Genomic DNA, 14695 nt, shown 5'->3' on the forward strand with positions numbered 1-14695 from the left:
CTATAACCAAGCTCGAGCGTGCAGAGTCGTGAGGTTAGCAAGAGCCTATAGCTTCATGTCGGCATCTCGGTCTTGGTAGAGAGCTACGAAAGTCTATTTTCTTTTGTCTTCTAATCACAGAGCAGTACAACATAAATGAAAAATAAATCAGCTTTGAGACTTTTTTTTTTATCTAGTTTCACATGTCGTGTTCTGACCGAAATGCAATTCATGCGTCTCAAGACAGCCAGTGTTCTTAGACGTTTCAGGTAAAGTTTTGCGACTGTTAGCCACATCTTTAAAGAATCGGAATATACGTTCACCTTTTTTTTCATCGCTGCGAGATTTTTCTTAGTGAATGGACCAAGCAGCAGCCATTTCAAAATATGACGTTGACGTGGCACGGCAATGTACACGAGAAGGGACAGCGTTTGCCGCATTTTCAAGAACTGCACTATCCCCGGCCACTTCATCTTCACGCAGTAATGCTTAATAGCATTTGCATCGTACTACGGCGTACACAATGCAAGTACAATACAGGATTTTCTAGAAAAATAGATTTATTTCTTGAATATTCATGCCTGATTGTTTGGTTTGATAGAATATTATCATCGCATCAAAGCAACAGGCGGGAGTATACAAGGGACGCCTCACTGTGGTTGTATTATACCCCATGTCCTACATTACGTTTACCAAAATGGAAGTGCTGGGATGTGGTTGCGTTCATCTCCATTAGAATACGTCCTCTGCAGCAGGGAGTTGAACCCTTGACAGCGTTTTCAACAGGAGAACGCCATACAGTGGCGTGCCAACTATTTCTCGAGGGGGGGGGGGGGGGCAAACCGCAAACGATCAGACATCACACTCTCTCTCTCTCTCTCTATATATATATATATATATATATATAATCATAAGAAGCCCACAAACGACTGGCCTCTCGGTTTTCTTTCTTCTCGTTCATGTATACAGAGTGTCCCAACTATAATGCACCGAGATTTAAAAATATGCAAATGCCACGTTGCTGTACATAAGTTGCACCGTACTATGAGACGCACCGACAAAAAATTCAGAAAAAAAAAAGTGTCTTATAAATCGGCAAATACCGTAATCGCTCATCATGCACTTTCTCTGTGTCACTTTGTCGTTAACCTGTCCTTTGTTCCGTTATGAAGCAGCATGTCTAGCCAGGAAAATGGGAAAACTCTTTACTGGTATGCACGAAGCTTCAGTGGAGCATAATACGCAGTGCATGTGAGGAGGGACGCAGAAGTTTGAACGAATGAATCATGGAGTTTAACGTAAAGAAACCGCCATCCCTTACGCGTTACACCGTAGTGGGGACTTCGGACTACACAGTTGCACCGTGCCGCACGTATCTACAATACCCGACGTGTTTTCTTGGCCCACATCATTTAGGCTCGGTCCACAAACTGCAAATAGTCCTCCTTTTCTTCGTCTGTTGCGTTGCTAGTACTGGAGATACTTGGAGCTTCAATTGAAATTTTCATCAGCGCGTTGACATGGGCCGGCGTCATGCGGCATCTATCTGATATTAAGATCCTGTTCATGGTGGAAAAGCTTTTTTCAGCAGCAGCAGTTCCTACATGAAGAAGCAGTATCTTCATTGCAGCTGATGACAAAGCAAGAAAGCATTGTTCTTTTCTCGACCTCACACGCAAGCATTAGCAGCACTGGCTGTGAAGCCAGTTCTCCAAGATACCATCTGTAAATTATATATTTGGTCACCACGTCGTCCTCTGATGTTCCGCACAATTGAGAGATACCAGGAAAAGCACGATTCTCCTACTTTGAATGAAAGATATTGTAATATAATGCCAGCTCTTGAAAGTGGTCGCAACACCTATACCTATCTCATGTGGTAAAGTCTACATCGGGCAAACTGGCCGATGTATTAACGATCGGCTAAGGGAATACCACAACAATCTTTACAACACAATTTAAGGCCATCTAGGTGTGCACTGTCGTGACTGGGTGCAAACCTGTCTTCAAAAAATGCAATATTCTATCTAGAAGCAAATGCAACCTTACTAGAGAAATTGTCGAGGCGGCCGCAATTACACGTGCAGCAAATAAGTGCGTCGGTTGTCCATCGATAGCCTTGTGTAAAAAAGAGCTGACCTTCCTAGATTCAAATGCCAAGGTGCGATAGCATTATGAGCAGGTTCTGTGCGCACGTGTGGTCTTCTTTTTTTTTTTCTCAAGTGTTCGAGCACTATAAAACTAGCTGTGAACAGGCAAAATAAACAGTCTTGTTGAAAGTCAGCGCTGTGTCTGTGTTCTTCGTGTGCTTCTCCTATCTTCATCTTCGTCGGTTCCGCGCTGTAGCCTTCTAAGATGTTCAACCAACAAGCCCAACTGGTTACTCTGCTCAACCTTGTTTGCATCTTTTCCAGCTAGAGGCTGGAGAAGATGTATGCAAGGTTGAGATGCATTGAACTTTAGTTTTGTAACTAGAACCATGTTTTGAGAAGGTCCCTGTCGCTGGTGGTTTCGTCATCCCCTATTCTGACTTGATTTTCTTGAAACTGATTTTTTTGAAATTTTTCGAAAAGTTTCTCTGCCTTCATCCTTATATTTTCTACACATATCTCTTCAAGAGATGCCATGACTGCATGCACCAATTTCATGGCCTCACTTATGTTGCATTTCGACGACTGCAAGCACTTGCTCAGACAAGCAAGAGGCCCTAGTAGTCATGCCAGTAAGACCAATACGAAAACGGTGGACTTCTTTCGGAACAGAAGGAGTCCTCCGGCGTCAGAAGAATAGTCTCCAGCGTCCGTGTAGATGTGCTCTAAAGCGATACAAATAGAAGTGTAATGTTCAATCACTACTTTCACATTGCCCTCGTAAGAAAGTCATTGTGTTTCTCCAGGCTGAGCAAGCTTATGGGACAACCCTTCTATCACTAGTTGAGCGTTCTCCAAAATGGTCAACCGCTTGTGGCTTCCCATAAAAGTACTATACAATTTATTTAAAGTGCTCAGTACTCTTTTTATAGGGGGTACGTGTCTGCCGGCAATTATGGACAACAGCAAGCTGGAGGATGTCGCTTCGGCAGTGCACGAAAAGAGAGTGCGACGTGTGTACGGCCGAACATTGGTATACCCGTGACGACAGTGAAATGCCTCTAGATGTCCATTAACCATGGCTATAGCATGGCACGCAACTCTGAACGCTGGCAGTTACATAGACGAAAACACGCGGACGTGTCTTGCGTTTGCCGCGTCGTCAAGGTTTCTCCGCTCCCTGCAGGTCGCAGTGTAGCACTGTCGTCTGCGCGCTGTGGTCTGCGCACTGAACATCAAAATTGGGCCTCAAAGTTAGCACCACGTAGCGTCCACCTCCGCAAAGAGTAGAGATTTCTGAAGCGATTGCCACTGTGCATGGGATCAGCGCAATTTGTTTGCCAGGATGAGTGCTTGTCTGTAAGAGGGGAAGGGGGGTTGGTCTGAAATAATTTTTTTTAGGGGGGGGGGGGGGTGTCGGGATCCTCCTGGAGGGGAAGGGGAGTTGGAAGGGGTGTGTATAAATCCCTGATCGAAACCACGACCATGAGCTTAGCTGCGCAACGCCATAGGCCCTAAGCTACCCTGGCGAGTGAGCCAATAGTAATATGTAAGTATACAGGGTGTTTCAGCGAACACTTTCAACATTTATTTAAGGTTGCCTGTGGCAGATAGCCTAATGAGCTGTTAATGAGCTCGTCTACTCGAAGAGGCGGACATTACTTGCTCAAAAATTGAAATGCGTAATTGACTAATTACCAAAAATTCACTAATTAAGTTTTTAACTAATTACCGGATGGCTCATATTGCAATTTACAAATTGTAGCCGGGGAGTTCGCAAGGCGGATCCACTTAGAATTAATTCTCAGGATGACACCAGTTTCGAGATATTAATTCCCGAACTTTGCGGAGAAATGCATTGGCGTTCCAGTTAATTTTGTGCTTCAATGCATAAAGCACGTTTTGTTAAGAACCCTAACTGGAACGCCAATGCATTTCTCCGCAAAGTTCAGGAATTAATATCTCGAAACTGGTGTCATCCCGAGAATTCGTTCCAAGTGGATCCACCTTGCAAACTCCACGGCTACAATTCGTAAATTGTAATATGGGCCATCAGGTAATTAGTTAAAAACTTAATTAGTGAATTTCTGTTCATAATTCGATTATTCATTTCAATTTCTTGTTCAAGTAATGTTCGCCTCTTCGAGTAGACCAGTTCCTGAACTAGAATTGTGCTATCTGCCACAGGCAACCTTTAAGAATTTTCGAAAGTGTTCGCTGAAACACCCTGTTGTATAGTATATACATATATATTTTAACTGGAAGTAAGTGTAGTTAATACTGATGCGTGCAGCTATATGCGTGCACTACACCATGGTGCTCATCAGTTGACCAAGCAGAGTCCTTGTTTGATGTTTTATCTGCTCACTGCATTGCTTCCTTTTGAGCCACTGTCACCGTCGGTGTCGGTTTTGGAATGGCTGACGTCAAAGAAAAATGTGTGCGCATCAAGTTCTCTGCTGGGAAATACTTTGTTATCAAATACCTTATTCTTTGAAATTTATCTGTAAGGTCAGACAGACAGTTGGCCAGCATATTTTACGTTGACGTTTTTTAACGGTTGTGCGGTGCAGTTTGAAGAAAATGCCACAATTTATGGAACTTGCACGAATGGCTTGTGTTTCGGGATGCTCTCACTATTTAGCGTGTCGCACTTGACAAAAATGGGATGACAACTCTACCTTACCTTACCTTCTACTATCTTGGGCCTTGCGACTTCTTATCTTTAAAACTGAAATGAGAGCTTAAAGCTGAGCGTTTTCAGGATTTCGAGGCAATTAATAATATAACGATGGAAGTACGTACTGACGGTCATCAATCAGTTTGCAACAATTGCTGAAGAGTTGTGAACAATGAAAAAAGTGGTTGGACAAATCAATTGCATCACAGAGAGAGTTTAATTTGAAGGTGACTAATATTTTGGAATAAAGAAATTATCGTTACTTTTTGGTGCCCCTCGTGTGTATCACACTGTTTTTTTATGCTTACTTCTTTTTCAAGCATATGAATACCTGCGCTACGTGTCTGCTTGCCTCGTGCCAAACCCAGCCGTCTCGGAAGTCGAAAACAAACTGAGTCGGACTGTAGTGCGACCGCATTCAGCGAAATGAGACGTATCAAAGGCACCTTTACGGGCAGATGAGAGCCATGTAATTTATGTTGTTTAGTTACGTGCAGTAGAGCGACAACATATGATATGACTATAGTGCCTAGAATATATAATATGATTCTGCTCCGCCAGTGTCGCATGCAGTGCTTCCCGCACAGAGCGTGTTGTTTTGTGCCGTATTGGTTTTCAAAACACCCGCCTTTACATCGCTCGAGGTTTATTGCTTCTCTCGTCTCCTCCTCACTCGACCCAAGTGTGTGCCAGAAACCCATCTCCCTCTCTCCATATACATCTATCCATGCTACAAAGACTGGGCGAGGGCAATGGTACGTGAGTCAAGCCAGCACAGAGCCTGTCCACAATCCCAAGCGAAAACGTGTTTCCGACCGCGTTTTCGAACAACCAGCGCAGTGTGAACGTTCGGACGTGCAGAATGTCATTGCCTTGTCCAGTTCACGAAGGACTGAAAGGTAGCTGCATGGGGGCAACCCCTCTCCTCCTCCTGCAAACAATAAAAATAAAATAAGAATGAAAAAACAAAAGAAATAAAAAAGAAAAAAAAAGAAGACTAGAAAAAAAAAAGGCCGGGAAAAGTACTTTTATAACGTTTTCCAGTGCTTCTAGACCGAGTTACAAAATTTTGCTCTAGACAGGAGAGATTGACGGAGAAGGGAACGGCAGAGATAGGTAGAGAGTGCTTTCCAGCTTTCCAGCGTGAATCCCGCAACCTCGCGCCATCAATATGAATGAAGTTGGCCAGGCTCCTTTGCCAGGCAGCCAGGCTACAATGTGCCTCGTACGCGGGCGTAGAGAGGCCACTCCAGCGGGCGGATCCACGAAGCCAGAGTAGAGCGTACAATAATATGGTACCCAGAGGAGACATTCCCCGTTATCGACAGAAAGCTCGCTTATGATAGTTTCTGTGGCCACGACAAAGCTGCGGGCAGTGCATAGAATAATGAACAACCGTATTTGAGCTGACGCAGCTGACGTTATTGACATGTGCTAGAGGGTGTCACTGAAAATTCTCGCGCTAGTAGCGCAAGGGGCGCTGTTGTCAAATACTGGAACCCAAACCAAAACTCGCAGCATTGTCTGCTTTCCTTCGCAACAGCGGCCATCGCTAATGCTGCGTCCGGATTTTTTTCTTTGAGGAACACTCCCGCATACGGAAACGCCACAGCCTACTGGGACGTTATCGCACTTATGCAGTCACACCAGACTGCCCAAAATACTACCCAAATACTGTAGGTTGGGTCCTGGCTTGAGGGAGTCGAGATGTCACAGCGTGTTCGTATTTTACATTCAGAGACGCGTTCTGCATTCATCAGCTTCACCTGAACACAGTGTCATTCTGTGTTTTCGCTGTGTTAACTCTGACTTTCGTTTTCCTGCTTGTCAGCCATCAAGTCGTTCAATTACATTTGCATCATGCACCCTGTTGAAGTGTCGTTGTACTTACATTCTCTTCTTTGCTCCTAGGTTGACATTCGCCAGCGCAGAAGACCGCATCGTCACGTCAAATCCAAAGGTGAGAAATCCCCCAATGTACTAACACCATTTTTTTTTCTTGCTCGGTTTGTCATTTAATATGTTACAGTGTAATCGGTGTGAGCTCCGTTTTCTCTCGCACCGATTAACTAACTTCGCGTTTTGAGGTAATTACCTTATGTGTGTGCATATGGGATTCTGCACAAGTGGTAGGGGGACAACGTGGACTATATTATTTTTATGTTAGTACGTAGCAGGAATATTCCACTGTGTGTGTGTGTATGGTGGGGGGGGGGGGGGGGGGTTGCAAAGCAGGGCTTCAGCGCTTTTGTGATGCATAGTTCACTTCCGTGTATATCGACGCTTAGTGCGGGCACTTTGCATGTGTCTCAGATACTTTTGAAGCGCACGTTTAAACATGCAGTCTATCTTTTCCTCCAGTAGCACTGCGAAATATTTATATACGAAATATTATGTACTTCAGTTTGCCTACTTTAGGCAGTTTGAGCCTGTCGATCAGCCTTTCATGCCGTCGTGATCGTTTCCTTATATATGCATGAAACTCGTGACATGATGTCTGCGTCTTGCTTCAGTTGTTACACGGAGACTCGCGTAACACAGAATTGCTTATATATACTTTACACAAGCACGTTCGCTCATGTAGGAACTCTTTGAATAGCTCCGAGCGATGCTGGGAAGCCCCCAGCTGCCTGCGAAATGCTTTCCATAATATCCAATCCCACTCCACGTGAGATCTGCATACTTTCATTTCACCCTTTGTGGTGGTCCAGCACGAGCACAGAAGTCAAGGATGGCTCTCACAAAAGTGTCGTTGACCTAAAATTTTAAACGTGCGTTCACAATCACTGTTGTCCGAGTCTGTTACAAATTCGCACATCGTGGTGAGCAAATTAGTGCTTTGTCAAAATTATCTGGCAACATCAGCTGTATATTCTTTAAAGTAATATAAACTATAACAAGTTGCATAAAATATTGCATGTCTTGGTGCTGCAGCGTGAAATAAATGAACAGTCAAATTCATTGTTGCAAGTTTGTAAAGAAAAAAAAAAGAAAGTCTACATTAAAATTTGGCAACCATGCCAGTGGCGCAGTTGTTGAAGTTTGGCAACATGTAATGTAACGTTTAAGTTTACACTTCTAACTGTGACTTTAATTTTTAAGGACATGTCACCTAATTTAAACATCAAAAACATTATGTTGGCCTAATTTATTTTAAATATAAAGCTGCCTAAGAGGCGCATTAAAAGTCTGGCAACAACAGTTTTTTCAAAACTTCGATAACCATAGTGGCATAAAAAAGTAGTATTAAAATAACTTACTTTTTTTAAATGTCTGATTTTTATTTGTATAGTTTCTCTCTAGTTTCCTGAAAAAAAAAAAAAAACAATTCCTCGAACGGCTGGTTCTTATGTTCACCAGATATCCAGCAACACTGGTCTTAGATAATTTCCGTGATACAGTAACACGCAACATGGTGTTTTGAACCATTCCACTCGGGAAGGCGGGTGTTGCTGTTGTTTGGATATCTGATAGACCATGCGAAACCATAAACTTTTTGAGGTTCTGCAGAAGTGGGAGTCGATATAGGACTCCCAGCGACTCAAGTCGAGGGTGCTGAACGTGCGGACATGCGTGCGGCTGTCCCACTCTGAACTTGTGCTTTGTCTGTCAAGCTGTTGAGCCACCACGATGTAATTTGCCTATACAATGTGCATAGACCGTGCCCGAAAGGTCTGTTACATTGGTGCCACACAGAGCTATACCATTTTCATTTCTGCGGCGTGGTATTCATGTCTAGGGTGTCTGTGCGGCTTCAATCTGTCAGTCTGTCTCTACACCGAAACCGCAAGGAGCGATTTTAGTAGCGTGTAATGATTTGCTGGCAAAAAAGCGACACAAAATAGTGTTCAGACGCGGAATATCAGTCCCCGAAAAAGGCGTTCTTCGCATATTGTGAGTTCTCTCGTTCTCTTTTTGCGTGCCTCAGCCGTTTTTCTTTATGCTGTGGAGGCTGCGGGTATATGTACTGTCGAGCGGCACTGGCTCAATGCACGCCGAGCTCAACTTCACCCATGCTTCATCTATTAATCTCGATTTTGGGGAGGAACAGCGTGACCAAAAATAATTTTTTAATGGAGCCTGGCTTGGCCATGTGCACGCCGTGGCCATGCGATTGCTTCAATAGCAGACGACGCGCCCGCGCACCATCTGTATGCCTTCTCCGCGTCTTCGCTTGGAATTAGGTACATCTCAGGACTATTTTAGGGAACGTATCAGGTCGTCGGCTGCTCGCTCCGCATCTGACGTCGGCCTCGTACCCGCGTGATCCATGATGTTGCGGTCCTCTGTATAGCTGGTCAAATTTTTATTCGTGTTCTACGTAAATACACACGGGAAAGGTAGTTTAGTGAAATTGGGCGGCTTGGTTATTTAGGTGGGTAACATCAGGAAACTAACCAGTAAGCACTGCATGCGGCGAAGAGCATCAGTCACAGATGTAGAAATGGCATTAGGCGGAATGGAAAACTCAGCTGTGACACTATATTGAAGAGCAAATAATGAAATAGCATAAGTAAAGTGAAAAGTATATAATTCAAAGGGTGGTGTGTATAACTGCCTGAACCTAGATGAGAATGTCTGAGAGAGCGGCGTTATATGAAAAAACATGCCTGTGATGACCATTCGTGTGTAGTTTGTGTAATTAACTAGCACAGAAACTGTTGAGAGGTGAATGAGGACTTTGTTACCCTGACCGAGAGGCCTTCGGGTTGGAAAAGAAATGAGAAAAAGTGGACACAGAATAAGACACTACTCTTTGGGGGAATTCATTTATTCAAGAGTCAGTTATTTGGTAACATGAAGAATTGATCATAAGGACTGATTATAATTATGCATAAAACATGTTGGAACCACTGGCAGAAACCATGCAGTCACCACGCCATTTCATTATAGATACCCATGAAATCCATCCAGAAAGTTTGTCATGTGCCTAACCTTTGAAACAGAGGTTTTTAAAGGCAGTAATTCTGCCCAAGTACAGAAATTGAACCCAGGACCACACTCAGACCAGCGTAGCTACTTTACCAAATTGGATGATCTGGCAGTATGTCAGTGGAATAACCTTGTACTGAAAGCTCAGCTGGCAGCGATTAAACTATATATTCATGATGAAATCAAGTCTAGATAAATTCACAAATTGAAAAGTAGCCATCTACCTATCTTTCAATCAATCAAGATTTACTAATATAGCAAATATATACATACACATGATATAAAGTACATACAGAGGAGGTCCTAGGGTCAAAGATTGATATAGGATCTCCTATACAACACATGACAAAAACACAAAAAATACATTGCAGTATTTAGGCCATGTGCGAAACTGTCAAACAGTATGTCTTTGTAATTTGTGGGGGGAAAAAAGGAAAATGACAGAGAGATAAAAGAAAAAGAAGAGGCAAGGCAGCAAGATGAAATGCAATAAAAAATTAGTGACAGTGAAAATGACCAATGCACAAAACCAGAAACATGTGTCCATTTCCTTTGTATCATGCTGGCAATCTGGGTGACAATAACCTTTTCTTATGTTGCTCCAGACTGCTGCCACCTTATCTAGCTTCCTGCTGGAAAATCAAGAAAAGCTGCACTCATAAAATAGCAGTAAGGTGAAATGTACTTTGTTTAATCTTTGAAGTCTGCAGTTCCATGCCTGCTGAAATTTCCATCATTGTCATGCTATGCTGTAAAAAAAAATATTGACTGTTTGCTTTTGTGCACTATATAGGCATTGTCATCTCATAGAATGCTGCTAATTATCTGCCTAAATAATCTTGTAGTGCAATGCTTTTATTAGGGACTTGAGTGTGGACAATAATATAAATAATAATAATATATAATATTGTTACCCCCATTTTGTGCTTTGATAGGCAGCTTGTGACTTCCTCACGACAGTATAATGCCAGAATTTCACATTTATTTATTTATTTATTTATTCATTTATTCATTAATTGATTTATTCATTCATTCATTCATTCATTCATTCATTGATACTGCAGACCCTTTACAAGTCCATTGAGGGGTGGGTTTCACAATAAGTACATGAACAGTATCGCAAAACTATATCTTAGCAAAATTTGAAACAAATTGCTAACGCAAGAATATATAAAATACACAATATTTGTAATCTTCCATATCAATACATTTCATGAACGATTCCAGTGCAGAATAGTTTACAGCTCCATCAGATAATTTGTTCCAGTAAAAAATGGCCTGTGGTCACAAAGTATTTATGGGAGTTAACCTGACTAAATGGCTGGCAAAGGGTTTTATTGTGCTTAGTCATGTTTGAGTGTTCAAAAGGGTCATGCAAGTACTGAGAGCTGGTCATTTAATTGACCATGGTAGAGAATATTATAGGAAGTCAACAAACATAGACACCAAGGACAACATAGGGGAAATTACTTGTACTCATTAATTGAAGTAAGGAAATGATAAATTAATGGAAATATAAAGTGGATGAAAAAACAACTTGCCGCAGGTGGGGAACGATCGCACGTCTTCGCATTACGCATGCGATTCTCTTACCATTGAGCTACCGTGGCGCTGTTTTCCCATCCACTTTCTGGGGTATTTATGTTTTTACTACTAGAATTAATCCTGGGAGTGTTAGCCAGTGCCACCACTCACAAACCTTGTTGTTGTCGAAGATTTCATCTTTTGACTAGAAGAACAGTTGCGCTCGAGTGTTGTATATAATCCTTGTGAAAACGTCCTGCCAGTTTCCGAATTCTCTCAATCTTTTCAATTAGGTGCTCCTGACGTGGGTCTCATATTATGTGTGATTATTCTAATTGGTCTTACAAGCGCTTTGTATGTGTTTATTTCAACGGTTTTTGCAGTGTCATGCATTCTCCTTTTGGGAAAAGACAGTTTGCCAAGAGCTCGGTTGCAGATAGTATTTTTGTTCACGCTTGCTTGAGCATTTGAATAATTATTGCTTGCCAGCACTCTGCAAAATGCGCAGTGTCTCAAATGCCAACATTTCACTAGATTGCTCCGAACTTTGCCTGTGCCCTCATGTTGTGTAAAAAATGCATCAAAGTATTAAGGACACAATTAGGTGCATGATATTTGAACACCACAGGTTCTTGTAACTCCAGAGCAGTGTCCAAACTGTAATTATCTACCTGCAAAGCAACCTCGGTCGTGCTTAATTATTGTATTTTTCTGGTGTGGGGCCTTCAGTTTTATACATCTTCGATGTTGCTGTGGCTGTTAACTATTTGCTTCTCGTGTAGATAGCAGGTGGCAGTGGTGGCTGCGAAAGTTCCACTTAACTGAATCGACTGTTTATAATAATGAGATTTTATTCCATTGCTTGTGTGAGCAAACAGCTTAATGTTCACACATTGTTCTCTTTCGAAAATTAGACTTAAGCCTTTGTATCCCATGCGCATATTATTATTGTACACAAAATTTCCACGTTTCAATTTTCTTCAGCATGCTTTAAATAAGATGTAAAAAGCGTCGGGCTATCTGGTTACATTATTTTCACCAAAGATAATATATCATGCACATGTGTATGTCCGGAACATAGAATTACTTCATGTGGGTGCACTTGAAGCAATTCGACATTCCACCCTCCTCAGTACAGAGATAGACATGAGAGACTCTCTATGAAAACTGCAACGTAAAGATCTCCACTATTTTTTAAAAATTCATTCATATTGCGTGCATGTTAATAACTTACAGCCGGTACCCTGTTCTGGGGTAGTTTGACCAACTTATGGTCAATGCTATACCGAAAAGAGGTATGTCTGATGCTTTATTGCGTACAGCATTAGTGGATACTGCACTGTCTTCAAATTGCGTTTTTACCGCCTGTTCTGCCTTTATGGGGCCGATAGCCACCTTCGAGTCAAGATCTGCAAGAACTTATTGCATGTCGGACCCTTTTACAGCTATTTGTACAAATGTCTGTTCTAGTTATATTCCAGTTGACATCAGATGAGGGATTAGAGTGGGCAGTTCATGTAAAGGTTGTCTATGCTTTACACTTTCAGAGTATGATGATGGTGACAGAAGTCTCTCATATTCTACTAGGAGGTTCAGCATATACAGAATGACACTCCTCAACTTGAAGCACTTCCTTTTAAAAGGATGGATTTGAATTAGCCCATTTGGTTTACCCCACCCACACTCTTGTTGTTTAGTTTGACGAAGTTGGGGGCTCAGGTCTTCAATGAATTTGTAGGTTTTTCTTTTTTTTTCCTTTTTTTTTTTTCAGCCATATCAACTACACCCTTCTACTGGTTTATCACTTCGTACGTTGGACCTCAGCCGAACACCTTTATTGTCCTAGAACTAGAATGTGACTATAGCACTTTCATTGTCTGATTGCTGAAAAAGGGACCCAAGTCCTTTGAACTTCAGGCATTTCTGAGTTTTAGTTGTTTGTTTGGTAATACAGGAAATGCTGCATTATGCTTATGAGTTCAGCTAACGCAGGGGACATTCTCAGCTTCCTAGTGGTAACATGTGGACATTGCTTTATTCAGTAGGCTACAAAAACTGGTAAATCTGGTAATATTATCTCAAAATTCAGCAAAGGCACCCTTGAACAGTTCTTTATCAAGCCTGGAAACAAATGTACTGACGGTGTTTTTCTTAAGGGAGCATTGCTAAAGGGTTTGAGGCTGCCACAACTTTGTTTATTTAGCCTCCTCCAACTAATTAATGTGTCAATGAAGGGGAAGTCAGCTTTGCAGAGATACGCTCACATATATAGTGACGATTGATGAAAGTGGTAGGTGAGCTCTATGAAAGCGTGGTGCTAGTTTGAATTTTTTCCTCCTGCAATGTGTTTCAGTACACAGAATCATGATCCCTCTTTTTTTCTTTTCATCTATTTGAATAGTTGATAGGGAGTTGTGATGTCTCTGTAAGCTAGGTCTTTGAAGGCTTGCCCTACCTGCTAAGCGCTTCACAGTACCACCAATGCCACTGCAAGCACTTTTACTCTGTGTAAAGCAGCAAGAAAGTTCCATTCCGCAAAGATATTGTAGTCATCTTCACGGGAGCAGAAGCTTAAAAAAATTCTTCAGAGTTTTGTATTGGGACAAAACTCCATCAGAATAGTAGTGGAGTTTTAAAATTCCAGAAAACTGTTTGAAAGTTTTGAGAAATTCAGTTTCGAATGCTAACATGGATTCTGTGACATGTTTTATGCAGTCTGTAATGGTGACAGATGATTTACCAGAGAGGGATCACTTTATTCTACGATTAAAAAAAAAATCCATCGATGCTGTTGTATATTGTAAACAGCAGGGGGCCATGCTTGTGGGCACTCCAGCGCCACCATTACTGTATAAATAGCCTACCCAAGCAGGGGGGCGTGTCTCAAGATATCATGTGTTTGTACCGGCCAGTCATCGTCAATAAACCTCTTGTGCAACTGTCGTCTCTTTAATAATCGCGACAAGGATGGGATGAACCGCCGGCCCTGATTCAAGCAGCAAGCAGTAGTAGACATCATGGACAACGATGTGCCACCGTCCTCTAGCCACCAACCGTTCGTCGGGCGCCTGACGGAATTCTGTACCACGACAGGTAACATGACTATCTACTTCGAGCGGTTCGAGGCTTTTGCGAGAGTGAATAAGCTGGACGAACAAAGCAAGACGGATGTTCTTATCACGACAGTAGGTGACAGCGTGTGCGGCATATTGCGGAACTTGATGTTTCCGGACGCTCCTGAAAAGAAGACGTATCAAGAGATAAAACAGGCGCTTCTGAACCATTACGCGCCAAAGCGGTCGATAGTCATGGAGCGTTAAACTTCCATAAACGCACACAGGAATCCCGGGAGGCAGTTCACGACTTTATCGTGGAATTGAAGTGGTTGGCAACGAACTGCTTGTTTGGAACATTTTTAACTCAGGTGCTCAGAGACCAGGTTGTCGTGGGTGTACGCAGCGAGGCGATTCGATGCAAGCTTTTGGCCGCT

General features: G+C 42.4%; 1 protein-coding gene across 4 annotated transcripts in view; it reads left to right on the forward strand.

Moving 5' to 3' along the window:
• LOC119461860 (uncharacterized) overlaps positions 1-14695 on the forward strand; it is a 465401-nt gene that overhangs the window by 349399 nt on the left and 101307 nt on the right. For all 4 annotated transcript variants that reach the window (XM_049667309.1, XM_049667301.1, XM_049667307.1 and 1 more), the window contains one exon: positions 6661-6709. In XM_049667309.1, coding sequence (XP_049523266.1) covers positions 6661-6709 — 49 coding nt within the window. The remainder of the gene's footprint in view (positions 1-6660; positions 6710-14695) is intronic.

The sequence above is a fragment of the Dermacentor silvarum genome, chromosome 1 (genome assembly GCF_013339745.2).
Source record: "Dermacentor silvarum isolate Dsil-2018 chromosome 1, BIME_Dsil_1.4, whole genome shotgun sequence".
Taxonomy (NCBI): domain Eukaryota; kingdom Metazoa; phylum Arthropoda; class Arachnida; order Ixodida; family Ixodidae; genus Dermacentor; species Dermacentor silvarum.